This window comes from Chroicocephalus ridibundus, chromosome 14 (assembly GCF_963924245.1).
Source record: "Chroicocephalus ridibundus chromosome 14, bChrRid1.1, whole genome shotgun sequence".
NCBI classification, from domain to species: domain Eukaryota; kingdom Metazoa; phylum Chordata; class Aves; order Charadriiformes; family Laridae; genus Chroicocephalus; species Chroicocephalus ridibundus.
In genome coordinates this window covers 15451460-15470774 of record NC_086297.1, presented here as the reverse complement: position 1 = coordinate 15470774, position 19315 = coordinate 15451460, and the positions used below count along the sequence as shown (strand labels likewise).

The window sequence follows — 19315 nt, the reverse complement described above, 5'->3', positions numbered from 1 at the left end:
AAATCCTGACATGAAACACCCTCAGCGGGCCCTGAGCACAAGAAATAGCGTCAGCAGCAGAGAGCACTGAAGTCACTATCAGCGTACCTCATCTGAATATCTTGGCTATGGTAGTCTGCTAGAGAATTACAAAAAAGGTGTTATTTTTTCAGTGCACAGCCCTTCCATCTATCCCAGAGACCCTTTCCGATGAAAGTGACGATCACTGCAAAAAGGAACGGGGTCTCTCTAAAGCCTTCAACGCACAAACCCCACAATAATTTGTGAGACAGGACCCATCACAGAGTCAAACAATTATTAAACAAAGGCATTAAACACATTAAACAAAAGCATAAAAAAGTACAAGTGCTCATTAAATTATTGCAGTAGAAAATGTAGCCCAATAAAGGCACAGTGGAAACGAAACCCATGACAGCTACTGCAGAACATGCTGCAGAATAACACTGGACGCAGTTGAAGCCCTTCAGGGGAAGCGTCAGCCAGAGTCAGAGCTCACTCCTAGTACGTGATGCTCAACTAAAATTTCTCCTAGGCAGGCACACTAAAAGTAGTCCCTCTTATTGCACCTGCAGGTTCACTGGACACTAGGGGTACTTGTGTATTCATCAAGGAACCAACAGAAACTGGGGATGGGAGACTCACAAATTTAACTCTATGGGTTTGGGGAATTTTTTGGATCGGTTAACACTCACAGGAAATCCAAAACCAAAGCTGGGGGCAGGGTTAGCACAGCTACATGGGCAGAGCTAAAGGTAGAGCTTGCACACAGTAAATCTGCCTTTGGGCTATTCAGGAAGGACATGACCACCTGAGGAACCTGAACATACACAAGTCTATGGGACCTGACAAGATGCATCCCAAAGTCCTGAGGGAATTGGCTGATGTAGTTGCCAAGCCACTCTCCATGAACAGTCACGGCAGTCAGGTGAAGTCCCCAGTGATTGGAAACAGGGAAACATCACACCCATTTTTAAAAAGGGTAGAAAGGAGGACCCTGGGAACTACCGCCCTGTCAGCCTCACCTCTGTGCCTGGGAAGATCATGGAGCAGAGCCTCCTAGAAGCTATGCTAAGGCACATGGAGGACAGGGAGGTGATTCGAGACAGCCAGCATGGCTTCACTAAAAGCAAGTCCTGCCTGACCAACCTAGTGGCTTTCTACAACAGAGTGACCATATCAGTGCACAAGGGGAGAGCAATGGATATCATCTATCTGGACTTCTGCAAGGCCTTCGACACAGTCCCCCACAACGTCCTTCTCTCTAAGTTGGAGAGATACGGATTTGATGGGTGGACTGTTCGGTGGATAAGGAACTGGCTGGATGGTCACATCCAGAAGGTGGTGGTCAATGGCTCCATGTCCAGATGGAGAGGGGTCAAAGTGGTGTCCCTCAGGGATCCGTACTGGCACCGGTGCTGTTCAACATCTTCATCAATGAAGACAGTGGGATTAAGTGCACCCTCAGCAAATTTGCAGATGACACCAAGCTGAGTGGTTTGGTTGATGTGTCAGAGGGACGGGATGTCATCCAGAGGGACCTGAATGAGCTAGAGAGATGAGCCCATGCAAATCTCATGAAGTTCAACAAGGCCAAGTGCAAGATCCTGCTCTTAGTTCGGGACAATCCTCATTATCAATACAGGCTGGGGGATGATGTGATAGGAACAGCCCTGTGGAAAAGGACTTGGGGGTCCTGGTGGGTGAAAAGCTGCACATGAGCCAACAATGTGCACTCGCAGCCCAGGAGGCCATTCGCACCCTGGGCTGCATCAGAAGAACCGTGGCCAGCAGATCCAGAGAGGTGATTCTCCCCCTCAACTCTGCTCTGGTGAGACCCCACCTGGAGTACTGTGTCCAGCTCTGGAGCCCTCAGCACAAGAAGGACATGGACCTGTTGGAGCGAGTCCAGAGGACTATGAAGACAGGCTGAGAGAGCTGGGGTTGTTGAGCCTGGAGAAGAGAAGGCTCCAGGGAGACCTTATAGCGGCCTTCCAGTACCTGAAGGGGGCCTACAGGACAGCTGGGGAGGGGCTGTTTGCAAGGGCATGGAGTGATAGGACGAGGGGCAATGGTTTAAACTAGAGCAGGGCAGGTTTAGATCAGACATCAGGAAGAAGTTCTTTCCACTGAGGGTGGGGAGACACTGGCCCAGGTTGCCCAGAGAGGTGGTGGAGGCCCCACCCCTGGAGACATTCAAGGCCAGGCTGGATGAGGCTCTGAGCAACCTGATCCAGTTGAAGATGTCCCTGCTGACTGCAGGGGGTTGGACTAGATGGCCTTTAGAGGTCCCTTCCAATCCAACACATTCTATGATTCTATGGCAACATGCTGCAAAGTGCTGACACAGCGTAAACCCACCATGCCAGAGCAATGCAGACAAAGCCTTTAGCTGATACAGTGCTGCTCCTGCAAACCCCCATTGGCTCTGCTGCTGTCTGCCTATGCTGAAGTTTCACTGGCAAGTAACTGCATGTAACGCAGGAGCTTTCTCCACCCTCCTTCTCCACAAAATCACTATTTCCAGAGCTTGCCAAGTCCGTTTCAAAGCAGGACACCTATGGTGTCTCTGGCTGTCACCTCATCTAGATCCTGAACCACGTGTCTTTCATTCCAGCTTCCTTCCAGCACCCATCAGGCTTTGATCTGATCTGCAGGAGGTTGGAGACCAGGGCTCTCACTTCACCATCACTTTACAGGCAGCACTCACGCACCAGTGAGCCTGCATCTCCAGCCACACACAGCCTCCACTGGCCACACAGTCCCAGCAACAGGCAACAGGAGCTGCTGAAAACACTTCCCAGGTCCTTCACGCTCCCCGTCAGAAGTGACATGCACCAGGGGTTATCAGCTCAGTTCAGAACGAGACGGGTGTGCGACAGAGGTGCCAGAGCTCACCCCTGCCCGGCCACCCCACTCCCCCGCGGTGTCAGGGAACACACCAGGGGACAGGCCGGTGTAGTCACACTCGGTTGGGCTGGCCTGTGCTTCAGCCATGGGACCCTGTGTTACCCCAGGCTGACCTCTGTCACCACCACAAAGCTGCTCCATGAGGGACGTTTCACTGAGGGGCACCTTCTGTCTCTGCTGAAGTTTTCCTCTCCTGCCTCCTCCCTGTCAGCTCAGGACCTGCCTGCAAACCCATCGTGCCCTTTTTTTTTGGTTAGGTAGGCTGGGCTACGTTCATTCAGGGACGTCCAGCTCGAAAAGGCTGTGAGCAGACCCCGTCCCTGGGAAGGGCCGAGGCACAGGAGCGGAGCCGGCAGCTCTCCTCGGGGCGCAGCTGGGGTGAGGAGCTGCCCACAGGCATGGCTGGGCCCCGGCGCGAGGGGCTCGAAACCCTGTTGGGAGACGTCAGCTTCTCCCACCAAGCTTCACAACTGATCAGCCCAATTGTCTTACAAATACTGGCTGGAAACTTTAAGCCAAACTGCTACTTTCAGACAGCATCCAAGAAGCACCCACCTGGGCCAGTGCCGGACCGGCACACAGGGGCTGATGGAGAAAAGGCTCCACTTCCCTTCACTGACCACCAAATCCTGCGCCACTGCTGGCCATGGGCTGCGCTGGTACCTGAGCATGCCTCTACGCTGTCGCGGCTGCACATTGTTTCTCAAATAACACAATATATTGTAGTTTCACCTTAAAAAAAAATGAGATGGCCTGAGAAGCCGCGCACAATTGCTCTGCCATGCACCATAGCGGGCCAGCTCCTTCCTGTGAGTGAGCAAGGCTGCAGCTCATCCTCCCAGAGCAGGGGAGACGGGGGAAACAAAGTATTGTCAGCAATGGCAATCTCATAGGTAACCATGTGAAGGGGTGCAGTGTCACAGGTTTAAACAGCTTCTGGCTTTGAGGATTTCTGACTTTCATGCTGCACTTCACACTCACTGAATAAAAATTTGGGTGACAGCCACGGGTCACTTGGATGCCAGACCTTCCGGCCTCTCCAGCCTCTAGAGCATTTCCAGCCCCCCCAGCAATTCCAACCTCTCCAGCATCTCCAGCCTCTGAAGCCCCTCCAGCCCCTCCCGCCTGCATGAAACGCTGCCCTTTGCCCAGCTACTGTGTGTGCTTACCCCACACACCTCAGGGGTATCCAGGACAAGGTGCTGCCTCTTGAGAGCAGACTGCCAAGCTACAGGAACTCAGGATTTAGCCCAAGTTAAAAATAGTTAGCAGCAGAAGGCAAAAAAGGTAAAGAGACTGCATGGGGGTTTTAGGGACGCTGGAAATGATTCACATCTCCACATCAGAAGCATCAACACTGCAGTGGTAAAAGGAGAAGCTATTCTAGTTCCCACCTGTCCTCTTACTGGTGGTCTTGCAGAGAATGGCTAGGAGGTCCCCTGGGGGAACACACTGCTGAGTGGGGTTTTGTGTTGCGCAAGATGACTTAATTCAACTGAGAAAGGACCAAATTCTTCCCATGAAGACAGTAGTATTTTCAAGGCAGATTTTCATTGTTGCGCTGGGTAATGAGAAGCTGGGGAAAGGCACCTCCTGAACGTATTTTGCAGCCTTCACGAGAAGGCTGGGCATCATCACACTGCAGATGCGGAGGTGACATGCAGCATGGAGCACGTACAGTGGCACACGAGTTGTTCCCTGCAGCTTAAAAATCTGCAAACCGAAACTGCAAAGGAAATTCATATTGCCTGCTAAAAGCAGCACTTGTTTCACAAAAACTAAATCTGTGTTGGTGAGAAGCTGCTTACAAACTTTAAGAATCTCTGTTACATCACTGATGTCCCAAAGAAACAAAAACAGTCCCTGGAAATGCCCAGGCTCGGACTGGGCATTTGGACTGCAATGGACTGAACCACATCCACGCACGCAGCAGGAAGACGAGCAGTGAGTACACACGTCAACAGGTGATGAGAGTATCAAGGACTGTCATCACACTCAAAGCTTTATGAATAAATATAACATTCTTCACTTCTCAGAAGCTTATACTTAATTGTCTAGAAACGATGCTGAATCGTCTGGAAAAAGCCATGAGGCCATTTGGTTTTAAAAGGAAACTGGTGTCAGAATTTAAAAAAAAAAAAAATCAAATTAAGAAGCTTTTGCAAACCAAAAAAAAAAAAAAAACCCAACCCAAAATCAAGGGATTATTTGTGTGGTAAACAGAACTTAAGAGAACAACTTACAGTTTTCTACACACAGTCCCGGAGCGGGCATGAAAATTTTCAAGACTCTAGTAATATTACTAAAAATTATATACAACTACGTAGGAAATCCTGTGACTCTTTCTTTCCTTTTATCATCACAGACTTCTTATACTTAAACAAGAGCTTTTGGATCTGTATTTCTGATCAGTTCTGAAACCTCTCAGGGTTTCCCAGCAGGGAGGGGAACACCAGGCTGGCACTGAGCAGGACTCGGCTGCACGCCAGCACTGGGGTGACCACATCTCGCTCCTCCCACAATCCTCCCTCTGAAATGTTCCTTTTCTTGTTTCTAAAATCAGAGATAGCTGAAAAAAAAAAAGCACTTTTCTTCACCAACTTAGTCCCACTGATGAGATTTTTGACTCATACTAAAGAGAGCCAAAGCATCTTGTGATGATGTCCTGATGCTTAACAGCACTAAACAGCTTTATCAGCAACACCCTCTCCCCACGAGAGGGACCACTAATTGCATCCCTGACAGGACCACTAATCGCATCCCTGACAGCCGTGGTCAGGCTACGTGCAAGGTCCAGATTCGAACAACAGGATAGACCATTGCAGTGCTAATCTCTTTCAACAACGCTGACTAGCCAACACGGCCTGAACAAAAGCCTGCAGAAGCTGACTATTACAGCTGTAATTGCCAGTAAGAAACAAAACAAATTAAACCACATATCTCAGCTACTGATGGAGTCACAGAACTTTAAGAGAAAACAAGGCATTATGATCTGCATTACATTTGCACCGGCTCCACTGGGACAGCTGAGATGATAATCGGCCTCATCATGATATTAAGTCCTCATCCAGCCTCTTCACTAATAAAAATAATGGCTGTTGTCAGCTTGCAACAAAGCAAAATTAATGACAAGACACCAGCAAGGCGTACTCCAAGTATAAGCTAGCAAACATGCCAAAGGACAGCAGCCTGTCCTTCCAGCTGCCACTGGACACGAGTGGCACCATAAAACCTGTGTGAGGGAGCCACTGGATCGCCGAGGCTAGGAGAAGGTACGCAGCCAGAGAAGACATGCCATGAAAAACATGATGACAACAAAGCTCAGGGCAGGGAGAAGAAAACCAGACAAGCAACACAAATTGATGCATTTCTCTTGACAAGCCTGCTATGTACCAAACTCAATATATAGTTTAAAATACTTTTGCCTGTATACTGATCATGAGCAAAAGCAATTATACTCTTAGCAGCTAAATATCCCAGCTCGTATTTCACCTGACTACACCAGCAGTGATGGCACAACGAGCTGTTTACGTTGTAGGTGACTCTTGATAATGCCTGAGATGCAGAAGGGTGACAGAAGAAGAAAAGTCAGAGGGAGGCAGGTGAGCGCACAGGATCTGCACAAGAGCGAAGTGCACAGCAGCGAGAAACTTCGTCAGGTTGGCCATGCACATTCACCTCATAGATTTCAAAGTCCTCTGGAGGCTTTGAAGTTGTTACCAGCAGTCACCAGTAAATGAGACATTGCCAAGCAACACGAATAAAACAAGAATAATTTCATCAAGGTTTAGATAATCAACTGCATGTTTATTATATAAGACACTATATAAATAAAGGAGCAGACAGTGGGTGAGCTTACTGTGCCGTGCTAAAGTGACTAAAGCGGGGCAACGTTCTTGCTCATTACTTCAATTTAAAAATGCAGATCATTTTTCCTGATTTCTGCATATTCACGGCATCTTAAACACAGCACAGCTGTGACAGATTGCCTAACTTCAGCATCTGCTTTACAATTTCAGCTGAGACCCAAAACGTACAATGGCCAACTCCACTAGATGTAACGAGTTCACCTTCCAAATGGGACCATTTCCACAAAACAGCCAAATGCAAAAGCTGGAGAGATCTCAGAAGAGCTTAGGCACAGAAAAAGGCTTGGGAAGTTTTAACTCCACCCAGACAGGAAAGCCCAAGAACGCCTAGACTGTGTCTAGGTAGCTTCAGCATCGTGAGTTTGCATGTGGTGTCAGTGCTGGCAGGGTGACGCTGAGCTACAGTACAACAGAAGGGGAGAACAGACAACCGAAGTCCTGACCAGTAACAAATTCAATCGATACACTTCCTATTTCAAAGAAAAGATTCTGCCAAAAGCGTTTAGAAGCCGTCTTTATTTGGCCTATCCGTAGAAAGGTCCAGAGATGATCTGGCCAGTGCCTGTCAAAGCAGGTGATTTCTGACAGTTTCTGCCATGCAGTCAGCCCCAGGGCAGAAGGGACTGCGGTGCTGAATGTGCAGCCCCATACCGTGTTCATCACATTGCGTCAGACGCAGAGCACAGCAGCAGCAAATACCACGTTACTGCATGTAGGCTGCCCCTCTTCCCATCTGCAGCACACGTTCATTTCTGTGTCCAACATACGCGATACAAATGCCAGCATTTTCCAAGTCATACCGAATCTTGACAAGGCAATGGAGCATTCTTCAGAAAGCCACACTCAGAAACACCTTATCATCAGATAGCTTTCTTGCTCTTCAAGTGAGACACAGCTCTGTCACATCTGAGTCAATATCCCCCTGTACCTTCTCCGTTTAACTCTCCCTCGGCTATGGTAAAGGACCTTCAGCTTCCCCAGAAACTCACAGCCAGACAGATAGTTCTTCGGAAACCAGACGGCAAACCATCCAGCCTAGAACTAGCGAGTGCACCTTGAAACCCACTGCAAAATCAGTGCAGACCACAGACCTGCACCAGTGCTTCCTAAGTGAGCATCAATAATTTGTGCAAGCAGCAGTTTCATAACAGCCTCTGATATAACCCAGCAGGGGTTTCCCTTCCAAAGAAAACAGATAACACAGTGTTGGTAACGTTCATTCACCAAAGAAAAAACACCATAGTCGTCTTCTTGTTGGGTGCACAGAGATGAGCAATAGCACAGCTCCCACGTACCTTCAGGATTTCCAGAAGCCACGCTCCCAAATGGCTATTTGGGTGCAGAGGGGGCAGATGCATTCCTAGGAAGACCGGAATGAACTCCCACCCCTCCGCTGCAAGCAGTGAAACAGAGAGCTAGGCTGCAGCCATGGGTCAGGCTGGACATCACCTGATGTCCACAGTTTGCGTATCACAGGTTGTCAGTCTAGGGGGAGGTCTGCGGGGCTAAGAGCCCCAAAGTTAATCACAAAATCCCGCTCTGCAAGAAGAGGTTCTTCCTGAGAACCTGCTACAGACCAAGACAAATCATCTGACAGCAAGCTGAGGATGTGCCCTGCAGCTCTGTTAACCAGAATATCCCAATGTCAGCTTCAGTGGCGCTGAACAAATATAACCTCCTAGGAGACAGGGGGGAAAATTGCATTGCTTTACAGTTTACACTCCGTATAAGAATGTTGTTTTTCACAATGCTTCCTTGATGCAGGCAATGGCTTGGAGCAAACAGCTGTTAAAATTAGCTTGTTTTTGTCTGTCTGATGCATTGTACTTGAAAGCCTCGGACTTCTGCTGGAGAAATGTGCACACAGCGATCCTGACATAACACACAACATTTTCTTGCTTTGCAGATGCTACCAGATGGCACATGGGCCAGCAAACATGACAGTGAAAACTACCCTTGGTGAACAGCCAGTGAGGTGTTCAGAAACACAAGCACTGTCACTTTCATGCTGTGCCCTGCAACCCAGGGCAACCTACCCCGGGACCATGCCTTGTCCCTCCGGAGATGATATTCAGCCCATGGTTTGCTCCTTCCCCTCAACCTGGGTGGGCAGGGGGCTGCATGAGGTGGCTTGGACACATTTCCAGCCCCAGCAACATGGCCCTGGAAGTTCTGCAGCTGGATTCCCCAGGGCATTTGCAAATCTGCCCAAAACAGCAGATTTATACTTACTTCATGACATACTACTCTCTCAATACACTAATTAACAGTAACAATACATTTTTCATTCGTAATGACTGATTTTGATAACCAAGTAAACTGCTAAAGATATTTAATTTGTTTTTTTCCCAGAAAACTATCTACATGGCAATGACTGACCTGTGTTGCAGTCAGAGACACCTGTATCCTCACCCCTGTCAGCAGAAACCCATGGAATTGTGCCCACCGATGGATAAATCAACAGGCTGTGTGTGATAATGTATAATAACCTCCTCCTCGTAGTAACAGTTAATGATATATAACATTAAATTATTCCTTTTGTTCTTGTGGATTTTATACTCTGCCAATGGTTGCAGCTGTAAGCATGTTTATTGCCTCTCCTTTATCACTGCAATTCATTTATCTGCCCATTTATCTTCTTTATTATTTCCTCTTAAATAAACCTTTCTATTCCCAGCCACTTTCATTAATCTATTTTGATTTCCTTCCTGGTTTTAAACATCTGTCCTGCACTGAGGAGTCCAGAAGTGCAAACTGTGTTAGAGATGAGGTCACCAGGCATACAAAAGATATTAATGTCTGTGAACACAACACTGAGAACATCTTAATTGAGTCAGCTATACTTAATTACTAATATTAAAAGCAAATGTAAGATTAACTTCATACCGAAACCTAAAATCTCTGCTTACACTTCCCAGCAGAAATCTGCACTTGGATACTCTGGCACAGAAAAATACCTTCTGACACCTCTTTGAGAAGAAAATACAGATCCTGCCCGGGGGGCAGTGACCCAGCTCCACAGCCCGAGTGCCCCTCGCCGCGCAGGGCTCCTCCGAGCCCAGGGGCTGGGGGCCGACACCGGGCCAGGAAGTTCTTCCCGAACAGCGCGTCCACAGCCCGCGCCTCCGGACCTCGGCCCGCACCGTCTGCTCATCCCGCAGCCGCCAGGATCAAAGGGAAAACGATACTGGAATTCTGCCCAGGACGGAGATCCCAAAGCCTCCCCGGGCCCCTGACTTACTCGTGTTTAAGCACCGACACGGCTCGTGGTGGAGGCTCTGCCCGCCCGCCGCCCCCAGCCCCGCTCGCCCCAGCACCGAGCCGCCGCCGCCGCCCCGGCAGGCAACCCCCGCCCGACCCCGCCGGACTCACCGTCAGGCTGCTCTCCTTGCTCTGCCGCCGCGGCGGCGCCGCCGGGGACCCCGGGCTCTGTGGAGACAAACGGGGGGCATCGTCACGGCCGCCCTCGGAGCCCAGCATGGCGGGCGCAGGCCGCGCGGGCGGGCGCTAGGCGGACCCCATGGCCCGGCAGCGCGGCTCGGCCCGGTTCGGCTCGGCTCAGCGCAGCTCAGGTCGGCTCGGCTAGCCTTGGCTCGGCTCGGCTCGGCTCGGCTAGCCTTGGTTCGGCTCGGCTCGGCTCGGCGCGGCGCGGCTCAGCTGAGCGCAGCCCGGCTCGGCTCAGCACGGCTCGGCCCGGCTGGGCTGGGCTCAGCGCGGCTCGGGGGGAGCTGGAGGCGGCGTCGCCGTCCCGGCACAGCCGCCCCGCCTCGCGGCCGCCCGCCCGTGCGGCCAATGGCGGGCCGGGCCGGGCCGGGCGGCGGAGCCCACTCTCAGCCGGGCGAAGCACCGCCGGCCCCACCGCTTGCCGGCCGAGCCCTCGGGGTGGCGCCGGGCCGGCGCTCCGCCTCTCGCCTCCGCCGCGTCGGGCTGGAGCGGGCGGCGGGTACCGAGCCGCGGGGCTGCCGGCTGGGGGGCGGCGGGAGCTGATCCGCAGCCGGCGATCGGCGGCTCGGCCGTGCCGTGGCCTCCTGCCCGTGTGCCCCGTCCCGGGCCCCGCGGGGACGAGCGGGGCCGGGCGAGGGTCGCACCGCGCCGGGCCAGGCCAGCAGCGCTCCCCGGGGCTGCGTCCCGAGCTCAAGCCGCCCGGGCAGCGCCGGCCCCGCAGCCGGAGCCGTGCGGCTCCCCGGGGCCGCCGGTGGCCCGCGGGCCGGGCTGGGCCGCTGGTCCCCAGGCGGCGGCTGTGACAGCCCGAACGGGCGGCCGCGGCTGCTCTCTAGGAAGCCGTACGGGAGGCCTGGCCCCGCGCCCGGCACGGCACAGCTCCCTCTTGTTCTCTGCTGAGGCTTTTTCCCCCTCGACCTGTTTCCAAGAAATGCGGCTGAACTCGCCTGAGGGATCCTGCCAGCGTTTGTTTGCAGGATTGCTGCTACCCGGGTCTAAGGAAGCGTCCCACAGAACGCCTGGGAGCTGGCAAGGGGGCCGTCAAGGGAAAGCAGCTGGGGATGGCCCGAGACAGGCAAGTAGGAGAGGGGCAGGCCCAAGTACACGGGAGTTTTGGGTGTAGAGAACAGCTTCTTGGAACCAACAGTTTATGGTCAGATATTTTCCTTACTAAGGACGCTTCTGCAAAAGCAGCCACAGCTCCCGGGAAAAGCAGGCTCCCAAGCGGGTGTGGACACCAGCAGCTCTTAGAATTAATGGCACCAGCAGCCAGTTATAGATTCAAAACTACTTATAGGTTCAAAGTAGGAATGAAGCCATGATTTCAATTTGGAAAAACGTGTAATAAAGGAGCAATGGAAAGAAAGCATCACGGGAGGCTGTTGAAGTGTATGAGAAAAGTCATGAAAGGGATTTTTGTCAGTCAGGTTGAGTCAGCTGAGCAAACCAGTGCATGGCAATGGACTCCCCATGTATGTCAGATCTGCATTTGACCCAAAAGGTGGCTACAAACTTGAGTCAGACTCTGCACCGTAAATGTGGCAAATGTTGCTACAAAGGAAGTTCTGGGGGAGTCAGTTAATCTGACTTGTGTACCGAGCCAACTGCAAAAACATCAGATCGACAAATGAATTTTTTCTGCACAAGGATTAACATAGCTTTTTTTAAAGGAAGTCACAGCCTGCCAGTTTATTCAGGTTCTCTGAGGGAGACGTGTGGACAGGGGTGTCAGGTAATGCACTACATCAGTTTCTAAAATGCTTTTGACCCAAGCTAGGTCTGCCTCTACCTCCAGCCTGTGCAAACTGCTCAGAGAAGAGGCAACACGGGCAGTGCAGTGGAAGATGTTTGATGTGGAAGGAGCAGGGAGTCCAAAGTGCTGGACCGTATCGTGGGAGATGCCTTGAATCCACTGGTGGGGAAGCAAAACCAGAAACGCTGACGTTTCACGGGAGGAGCTGGAAGAGGGCCCTGTGCTGCGTCTGCAGACCTGCGCGGAAGGCTCTCCCAGGGACGTGAAGGGGTGCAAGAAAAAGTGCAGGGATAATTATTGGAAATTTGGACAAACAGGCAGGGGAGACTGGCTGTCCACGGGTCAGCGTCTTGAATGCTAGCCCAGGGTGATGAGATGGGTGAGGCACAGGCTATGTAAGGCACAGAGGAGGGCCTGTAAAAGGACATGCAGGAATGGATGAAGTAATTGAGAAAAAAGCTTCGGACAAATTCTTTGTGAATACTGTCTTTGGGAGGGAAAGCTGTAGCCGCAAGAAAATACAGTGAGATACAGACATGGCCAGATGTGCAAGTCTAGAGAGAGGACTGTGCTGGAGACAGGCCCAGGCTTCAGGCTGGAGTGGCAGGAAAATTAGTAGGGTTGTTAATAATGACTGAAGTGGCCTGGTGGATTTTTCAGAATGGAGCGATAGGACAAAAAAATCCAAAGCATCTTGGCATTTTGTACTGTTTTACCAGTCAGACACAAAGACTTAACTATTCTAGATGCAACAAATCTATCTGATCTGCCAGTTTCTAAAAGAAAATGTCTCTTGACCTCCTGCTCTGGGGGAATTCCTAAACTGCTTAAGTTTATTCTTGGATACCACTGTTTGGCTTTTTCCCCAAAACTTACCTGGGGGTCCCCACTGGCTTTTCGGAGGCTCATATGACCAGAGTCAAGCTGGTGTACCGGGGTCCCAGAGATGTGGTAGCCATTCACTGTGAGAACAGATGGAGAGTTAGCAGGCTTGCTGCTGGTAGCAAATGAATAATTGCACATTTTTAAAACTAATCACATATATACAGATATAAATCACAGTGCCTTTTTTGAGACACTAGTGTTCACTCCCTCCAGCCTAAGAAACTGTGGATGCTTCTCCCCACCCCAACAGGCTGGTGATGGGATGTGTTAGCTCCAACCCAGAAAGACCCAAGAACTGGACCCTGCAGAAACTCAGCCCATGGGCCCGCTCCGGCCTCAGGATCCTGCAGCAGGCAACTATCGGGAGGTATGACAGGAGTTACTGAGCTGGAAAGAGCCAAGAAAAAGAGACCCCCAAACTCAAAACAGTTCCTGTAGTGGTCTGGTAAAATGATGTGTTTGAAGAAGTCGGCTATGGGGTATTGGGTTTGCGTGGCAAGGTTTTGGTAGCGGGGGTGGGGAGGGGGCTACAGGGGTGGCTTCTGTGAGAAGCTGCTGGAAGCTTCCCCCATGTCTGACAGAGCCAAGATGGACCCAGCGCTGGCCAAGGCTGAGCCCATCAGCAATGGTGGTAGCGCCTCTGTGATAACATATTTAAGAAGGGGGGAAAAAAAACCTGCGCGACACCAGCAGCAGCTGGAGAGGAGTGATAATATGTGAGAGAAACAACTCTGCAGACACCAAGGTCAGTGAAGAAGGAGGGGAAGGTGGTGCTCCAGGCACCGGAGCAGAGATTCCCCAGCAGACCATGGTGAAGACCATGGTGAGGCAGGCTGTGCCTCTGCAGCCCGTGGAGGTCCATGGTGGAGCACATATCCACCAGCAGCCCATGGAGGACACCATGCCAGGGCAGAGGGATGCCCAAAGGAGGCTGTGACCCTGAGGAGACCCCACGCTGGAGCAGGCTCCTGGCAGGACCTGTGGACCCGTGGAGGGAGGAGCCCATGCCGGAGCAGATTTGCTGGCAGGACTTGTGACCCCATGGGGGACCCACATTGGAGCAGTCTGTTCCTGAAGGACTGCATACTGTGGGAGGGCCCCATGCTGGAGCAGGGGAAGAGTGTGAGGAGTCTTCCCCCTGAGGAGGAAGGAGTGGCAGAGACAACATGCGATGAGCTGACTACAACCTCCATTGCTGCCCCCTGCGCTGCTGAGGGTGGGGAGGTAGAGAAAATCGGGAGTGAAGTTGATCCCCAGAAGAAAGGAGGGGTGGGGGAAAGATGTTTTAAGATTTGGTTTCTCTTTCTCATACCCTACTCCGATTTGATTGGTAATAAATTAAATTAATTTTCCCAATTTGAGTCTGTTTTGCCCATGACAGTAATTGCTGAGTGATGTCCTTGTCCTTATCTTGGCTCATGAGCCTTTCATCGTATTTTTCTCCCCCTGTCCAGCTGAGGAGGGGAAGTGATAGAGCGGCTTCGAGGGTACCTGGCATCCAGCCGGGGTCAACCTGCCACTTACGTAAAAAGCAATGGTTTAATGGAGATGGGCTTGTCATGTCAAGAAAGCAAACCTTGTAAGATATTTACGGTCCATGTATACAGCGGTAGGTTGCTTTATCTTTGGAATATACTGAGCAGAGAATAATGCTCAAAGTAGGGTTAAAACAAGATACACAACTACATTACAAATTCTTTGGTCACAACAAAATGTACTACCTTCAAGCATACTTCCCACTCAGCTCTGCTGATAAAGAAGGGCATCAGTTCAAAAATATTGTAGGAAAAATATCCTCTAGACTGCATTATTTACAGTCAGCTGGCAGCAATGGCCTTTACATGTAGCACTTTTTATTCTAGAGCAATTTTTGCTTTGCGTTGTCTTCCTGCAGTACCTGAAACTTTTCAGTACAGTTATGCTGTTATACTCTGCTACTTGACTCCCTGCAACTTCAAGTCAGGACACAGGTGATGTGGTCGACCCCATAGCTACCATAGGCTAAAATGCTTCATTGTGCACACGTGCTCTGTGTGGAAGAGCTAGAGCCAGCCCACTCCCCTCTGCAGCCTTTTGCTTCCCTACCCCGGCAGAAAGCAGGACTGGGAAAGGCAGCCTGTCCTCCCCTCCCAGAGCCGGCAGCCCCACTGGCTCCCTGGGCCACTGTCTGCCTCCACGCTCTGAGGAAGGAGCCATCTCAGCTCTGAGCAGATGTTTCAGACAACTGGCCAGAAGGTGCATCAGTAGGCAAACAGACAAGAAGTGTTCAAGGCCAGGTTTGACGGGGCTTTGAGCAACCTGGTCTAGTGGCAAGGTGTCCATGGCAGGAGGGTTGTAACGAGATGAGCTTTAAGGTCCCTTCCAACTAACCATTCTATGATTCTGTGATTCTATGAAGATATATCAGAAGGGAAAGCCCCGCCATGTTTACTCTGCTACACTCACATGACTGTGTACATTAAGTATACATCCCACGTAATCACAGCATTTTCCTTTGCTCTGCTGAGTGGTAGAGAAGCAGATTCACCCAATGCAGCGGTCCAGCACAGCACCAAACAGTACCTGTAGAACTCTTCTGTGACACAGGGCTCTTGGGAGTCCCAGGCACACTGCTTGGCCGCTCCCAGGTCGTTTCTGTTGAAGGGAAACATCAATGTAAGGGTGATGGAGGCCTTGCACACACGCCAGGGAATAACATCTATTACACACGTACAAATGGGTCTGACCCTCAGTGTTCTCTGAACCAGGTTCTCATCACTGCCTACCTCCTCCCATCTCTTTCTGCTGTCGCTCCCCAGCCCTGGCTCCCTTGGCAGCCAGCTAGGATGGTGGAAACAGAGCAGACTGGGAGCTACACCACTGGTTCTTCCAGTGCAGGTCTGCCCCAGGGCCACGCTCGGTAAGGAAGCAGACACATAGCTGTAGCACAGATCACTGCCTGTAAGCTGCTGCCACCATCCGCACAGCCTTTCCTGGTGTAGCTAAACCAAGCCCATCCCGGGGTCCTCCCTGCAGCCCACCGCAGGCACCGAGACCACCCGGCCGCAGCACAGCCAGCCATGGCCCTCACCCTGGGAACAAGCACCAAGCGGTGGCACTGCCTTCGCCCCTGCTCTCTGCATGAAAGGCAGCTGTGAATGACTCAGAGATGTGGCTTTAGTGACATATACACAGACCATAGCATTCTTTTCCCCCCAAAAAAGCTATTTCCCTGGCAAATTTCCTTTTTTTCCACTCGGGTCCTTTAGCAGCTGGGATATGCAAATGTATGTCACACCGGTCTTGATACTCAGAAGACTGCTGCTGCTTTTCCCCTTTCAGTTTTCTCTGTAGTTTAACCATTCTGCTAATTTCCTCAGCAAATGGAAAATTAATTTTGACTACATGCTAAATACAGAAGATTTAGTTGCAAAACTTTGTAAAAGTCGCAAACAGCAGACAGAGTTAGAACAGCAACTTCTGCAGAAGTCTAGCTAGAAAACCCAAGCTACCATTCCTTTTGAATTAAGATATTGGTACCAAACAAAATAAATAATACCGCCTGCTTGGCAATATCAAATAAGAAAATAAGCCAATTAGTGTAATCAAGTCAAAGGACCGCTTTGGCCACTCCATTTGGAACTGTCATTCCTGAAATCCCAACCAACAGCCATTGAACCCTGCCAAAGCCTGAAATCCTACATCTCTCAGGATTCTGGAGGAAGGTGGTCAAGCGGTGATGGAGCAGGAGAGGCTGAGTGCGCCCTTGGGCGTATCAGTTTGGGGTCGGCAGTCAGCACTTCCACCAGGGCACAAAGGGCCTCCTACCCCAGGCGAGAAACCGGCAGGGTGAACCCGGGAAGGCCTGTTGGGCAGAGGAGGGCGTGCTGGTTTATCTGTCTTTGCATATACAGCCACGCACGTATCCACACATAGAGATGTCCTCAAGGGTTGCGTTAGGTTCCTTATTTCAGGAAAGGCCTCAGGATGACGATCCCAAATGGGGGAAGGTGCCATCCCCCACACCTGTGATGCCCAAATCCTTGAGACATGGGCCCCGCTTCCCCCTCGCTCCCCGTCTCCCCGAGCCACTGCACGCTTCTGCTTGCAAAGAAAAATGCTTTGAGGTTGTTTTTTTTTCCTTGCAAGTGCAAAACCTGGTGGACTAGAAGCTTTGATGAATCATGGGGAAATATTTAAATTTTACCCAGCTTTTTGTGAATTCAATAGTAAGTTAATAAATTCTGTGCTAGGTCAGTGAGGAAGAACTGGAATGTGTTTTAACTAAACAGAAGGCAAATCAAATGCTAAGAGTTGTCTTTTATGAGTCAGCTTGTCTTGGCTTTACATACACAAGTGCACGGTTAACTAAAGACAAATTCTGATTCGCATTTATTGTAATGCAAAGGTAAACAACCGAATATGCTACCCATGTTTCTTTTTTTTTTTCCTAATGCAAATTGTTGATTAATGAATAATGTAAGTGAGTTGAGTTGAAGACAAGTGTTTTCAAGGATGGCTTTTGGAGATCTGTGTGTGGGGGTTGTGATGTCCACCCCTATTATGCCCAAGCGCAATCAGCATGTCAAGACGTTTTTGTCAGAACTGACTTTGACATTAGCAGTAAAAAGTGTTAACTTCATATTTGGCTTTTGTTTTTATTTTTTTTAATGCAAGCTTTTCTGTTTACAATTTTTTTGTATTTTTGAGTCCGTACAGAGGAAAGTACCTAAAAACCTAACAAGTATATTTGAAATGTAATTAATTGGTTAAAATTACCAGCTGCTTCTTGTAACCGGTCTCTACTTCGTGTGCTAGCTGCTGTGGAGCTGGTGGGAAGTGCCCAGTTCTTCCCCTCTGCCATACAGAAGGCCCAGATTCATAACTTGAGGGCAGAAATGTTATATGTGAAAGAGCAGTGCCCAGTGGTTGACAAATTTTCTAAAATAAAGTGAATGTGGAGTTATGCACATTGAAAAAAAAATAAAAAAAAATATAAAAATGCATAAAATAGAAATAGCATCTCTTATCGTGTAGGAAATGAAAAGAACAAGAATGTTTTTTACCACATTTATTTTGAGTGCTAGGAGAAAAGAAAATCCACTTTCGTGCACCGAGGAACAGAGGGAATATTCCGGCAGCCCAAGAAGGGAGAAGAGCTCACCTCCACCAGGACTGCACTGCCGTAATGCCATCTACTGGAAGCAACTAAATTTACCAAGATAATACTGCAACATTACAAATTTCTCTGCAGCTTCATCATGATTAGACGTGAATGGGGGGCAGGGGTGATTTTTTTCCCACAACTACACAGAAAAGTTTTGGTGAGAGATAACACTCTGTTTGATACAGTCAAACAGACTTGGAATACCAAATGCAGCCTTCGATCCTGGTGCCTGGAAAATCTGAAGACTATTTGTAACCCTGTAAAACAATGATCACTGCTATTAGGAATAGACACAATATCTGACAAGATTTTATATCACACCCAATTTTCCAGAGAGGATGTTGAAGTCAAGCTAAAACCTCTCACTGTGAGAGTGCAATTTAGCACTGGCAGACCAACACCAACAAGTTCTGTCCTCCCTTATCGGCCACATGTTAATTATTCTACTTAGCCAATGAGGGGGAGGAATAATCAATAGTTTCCTAGTCACCCTCTGGACTGTGAAGGAGGTCTGTGAAGAGGAAGATGTCCTGCAGCCCCGGGAGGTATCTGGAAATTAGTTACTGAACAGCAAGGCAGTAGAAAGCCACTTGTTCAAACTGAAATGACGTAGTGAGAGGAAAAACAGTTACAAGACCTAAGCTACACGTGCCAACAGAGCTAAAGAGGGTTTTCAGAGATGTGGTTAAGCATTTCCTCCCAAAGGAAAGCAGAAACCTGTGGTGTTTGGGGAAAGAAAGTTCACTTCGCATCTGTTTGGCAGAATGAGAAATGACATGATGCATCAGGCCTTCGGAGAACCACACACTCTGGGGCATCATGTTAGTCAAGAAACACAACTTCTGAGGAGGTCCCGATGCAGATGATTTTTGTGATCAAAGTGTAGTAGCTGAAGAAGGAATTTTGTGCCTCTTCTCCATGAATCCAGTAGCCATGTGAGGTCAAAGCAGCTACTTTCCAGTCTGAACATACAACATCAGAAAACATCAGGGCTTTAAGGTCTAGCATAATCCCTCCTGAGTGTGCTCGTGTTGCTTTCAGGAATGGATTTAATACCTCTGCATGGTGTCATTTGTAGTGCTGTTTTAGGAGCTAAATGCTCCATAGTTTCATCAGCCAAACTACGAGAATGGGGCAGAGCAAGTCAGAGGACCTCTGGGTCTGGTTACTGTGCAGAAACTTTCCCTGGTCTTTAGGATCTGTATCAGCTACAACATGTCACCCAACTACTGGTGCTGTCTCATGTCTTTATAAATAGACTTGGAGTTTGTTTTGGTTTTAACGGCAGTAAAGCTGTAACACTGAGCAGCTCCA

General features: G+C 49.9%; 1 protein-coding gene across 7 annotated transcripts in view; it reads right to left on the bottom strand.

Moving 5' to 3' along the window:
• GAS7 (growth arrest specific 7) overlaps positions 1-19315 on the bottom strand; it is a 160143-nt gene that overhangs the window by 83595 nt on the left and 57233 nt on the right. For all 7 annotated transcript variants that reach the window (XM_063352129.1, XM_063352123.1, XM_063352128.1 and 4 more), the window contains exons 3-5: positions 15418-15489; positions 12847-12932; positions 10149-10205 (exon numbers count right to left, since the gene is read on the bottom strand). In XM_063352129.1, the coding sequence (XP_063208199.1) occupies positions 10149-10205; positions 12847-12932; positions 15418-15489 (215 nt within the window). The remainder of the gene's footprint in view (positions 1-10148; positions 10206-12846; positions 12933-15417; positions 15490-19315) is intronic.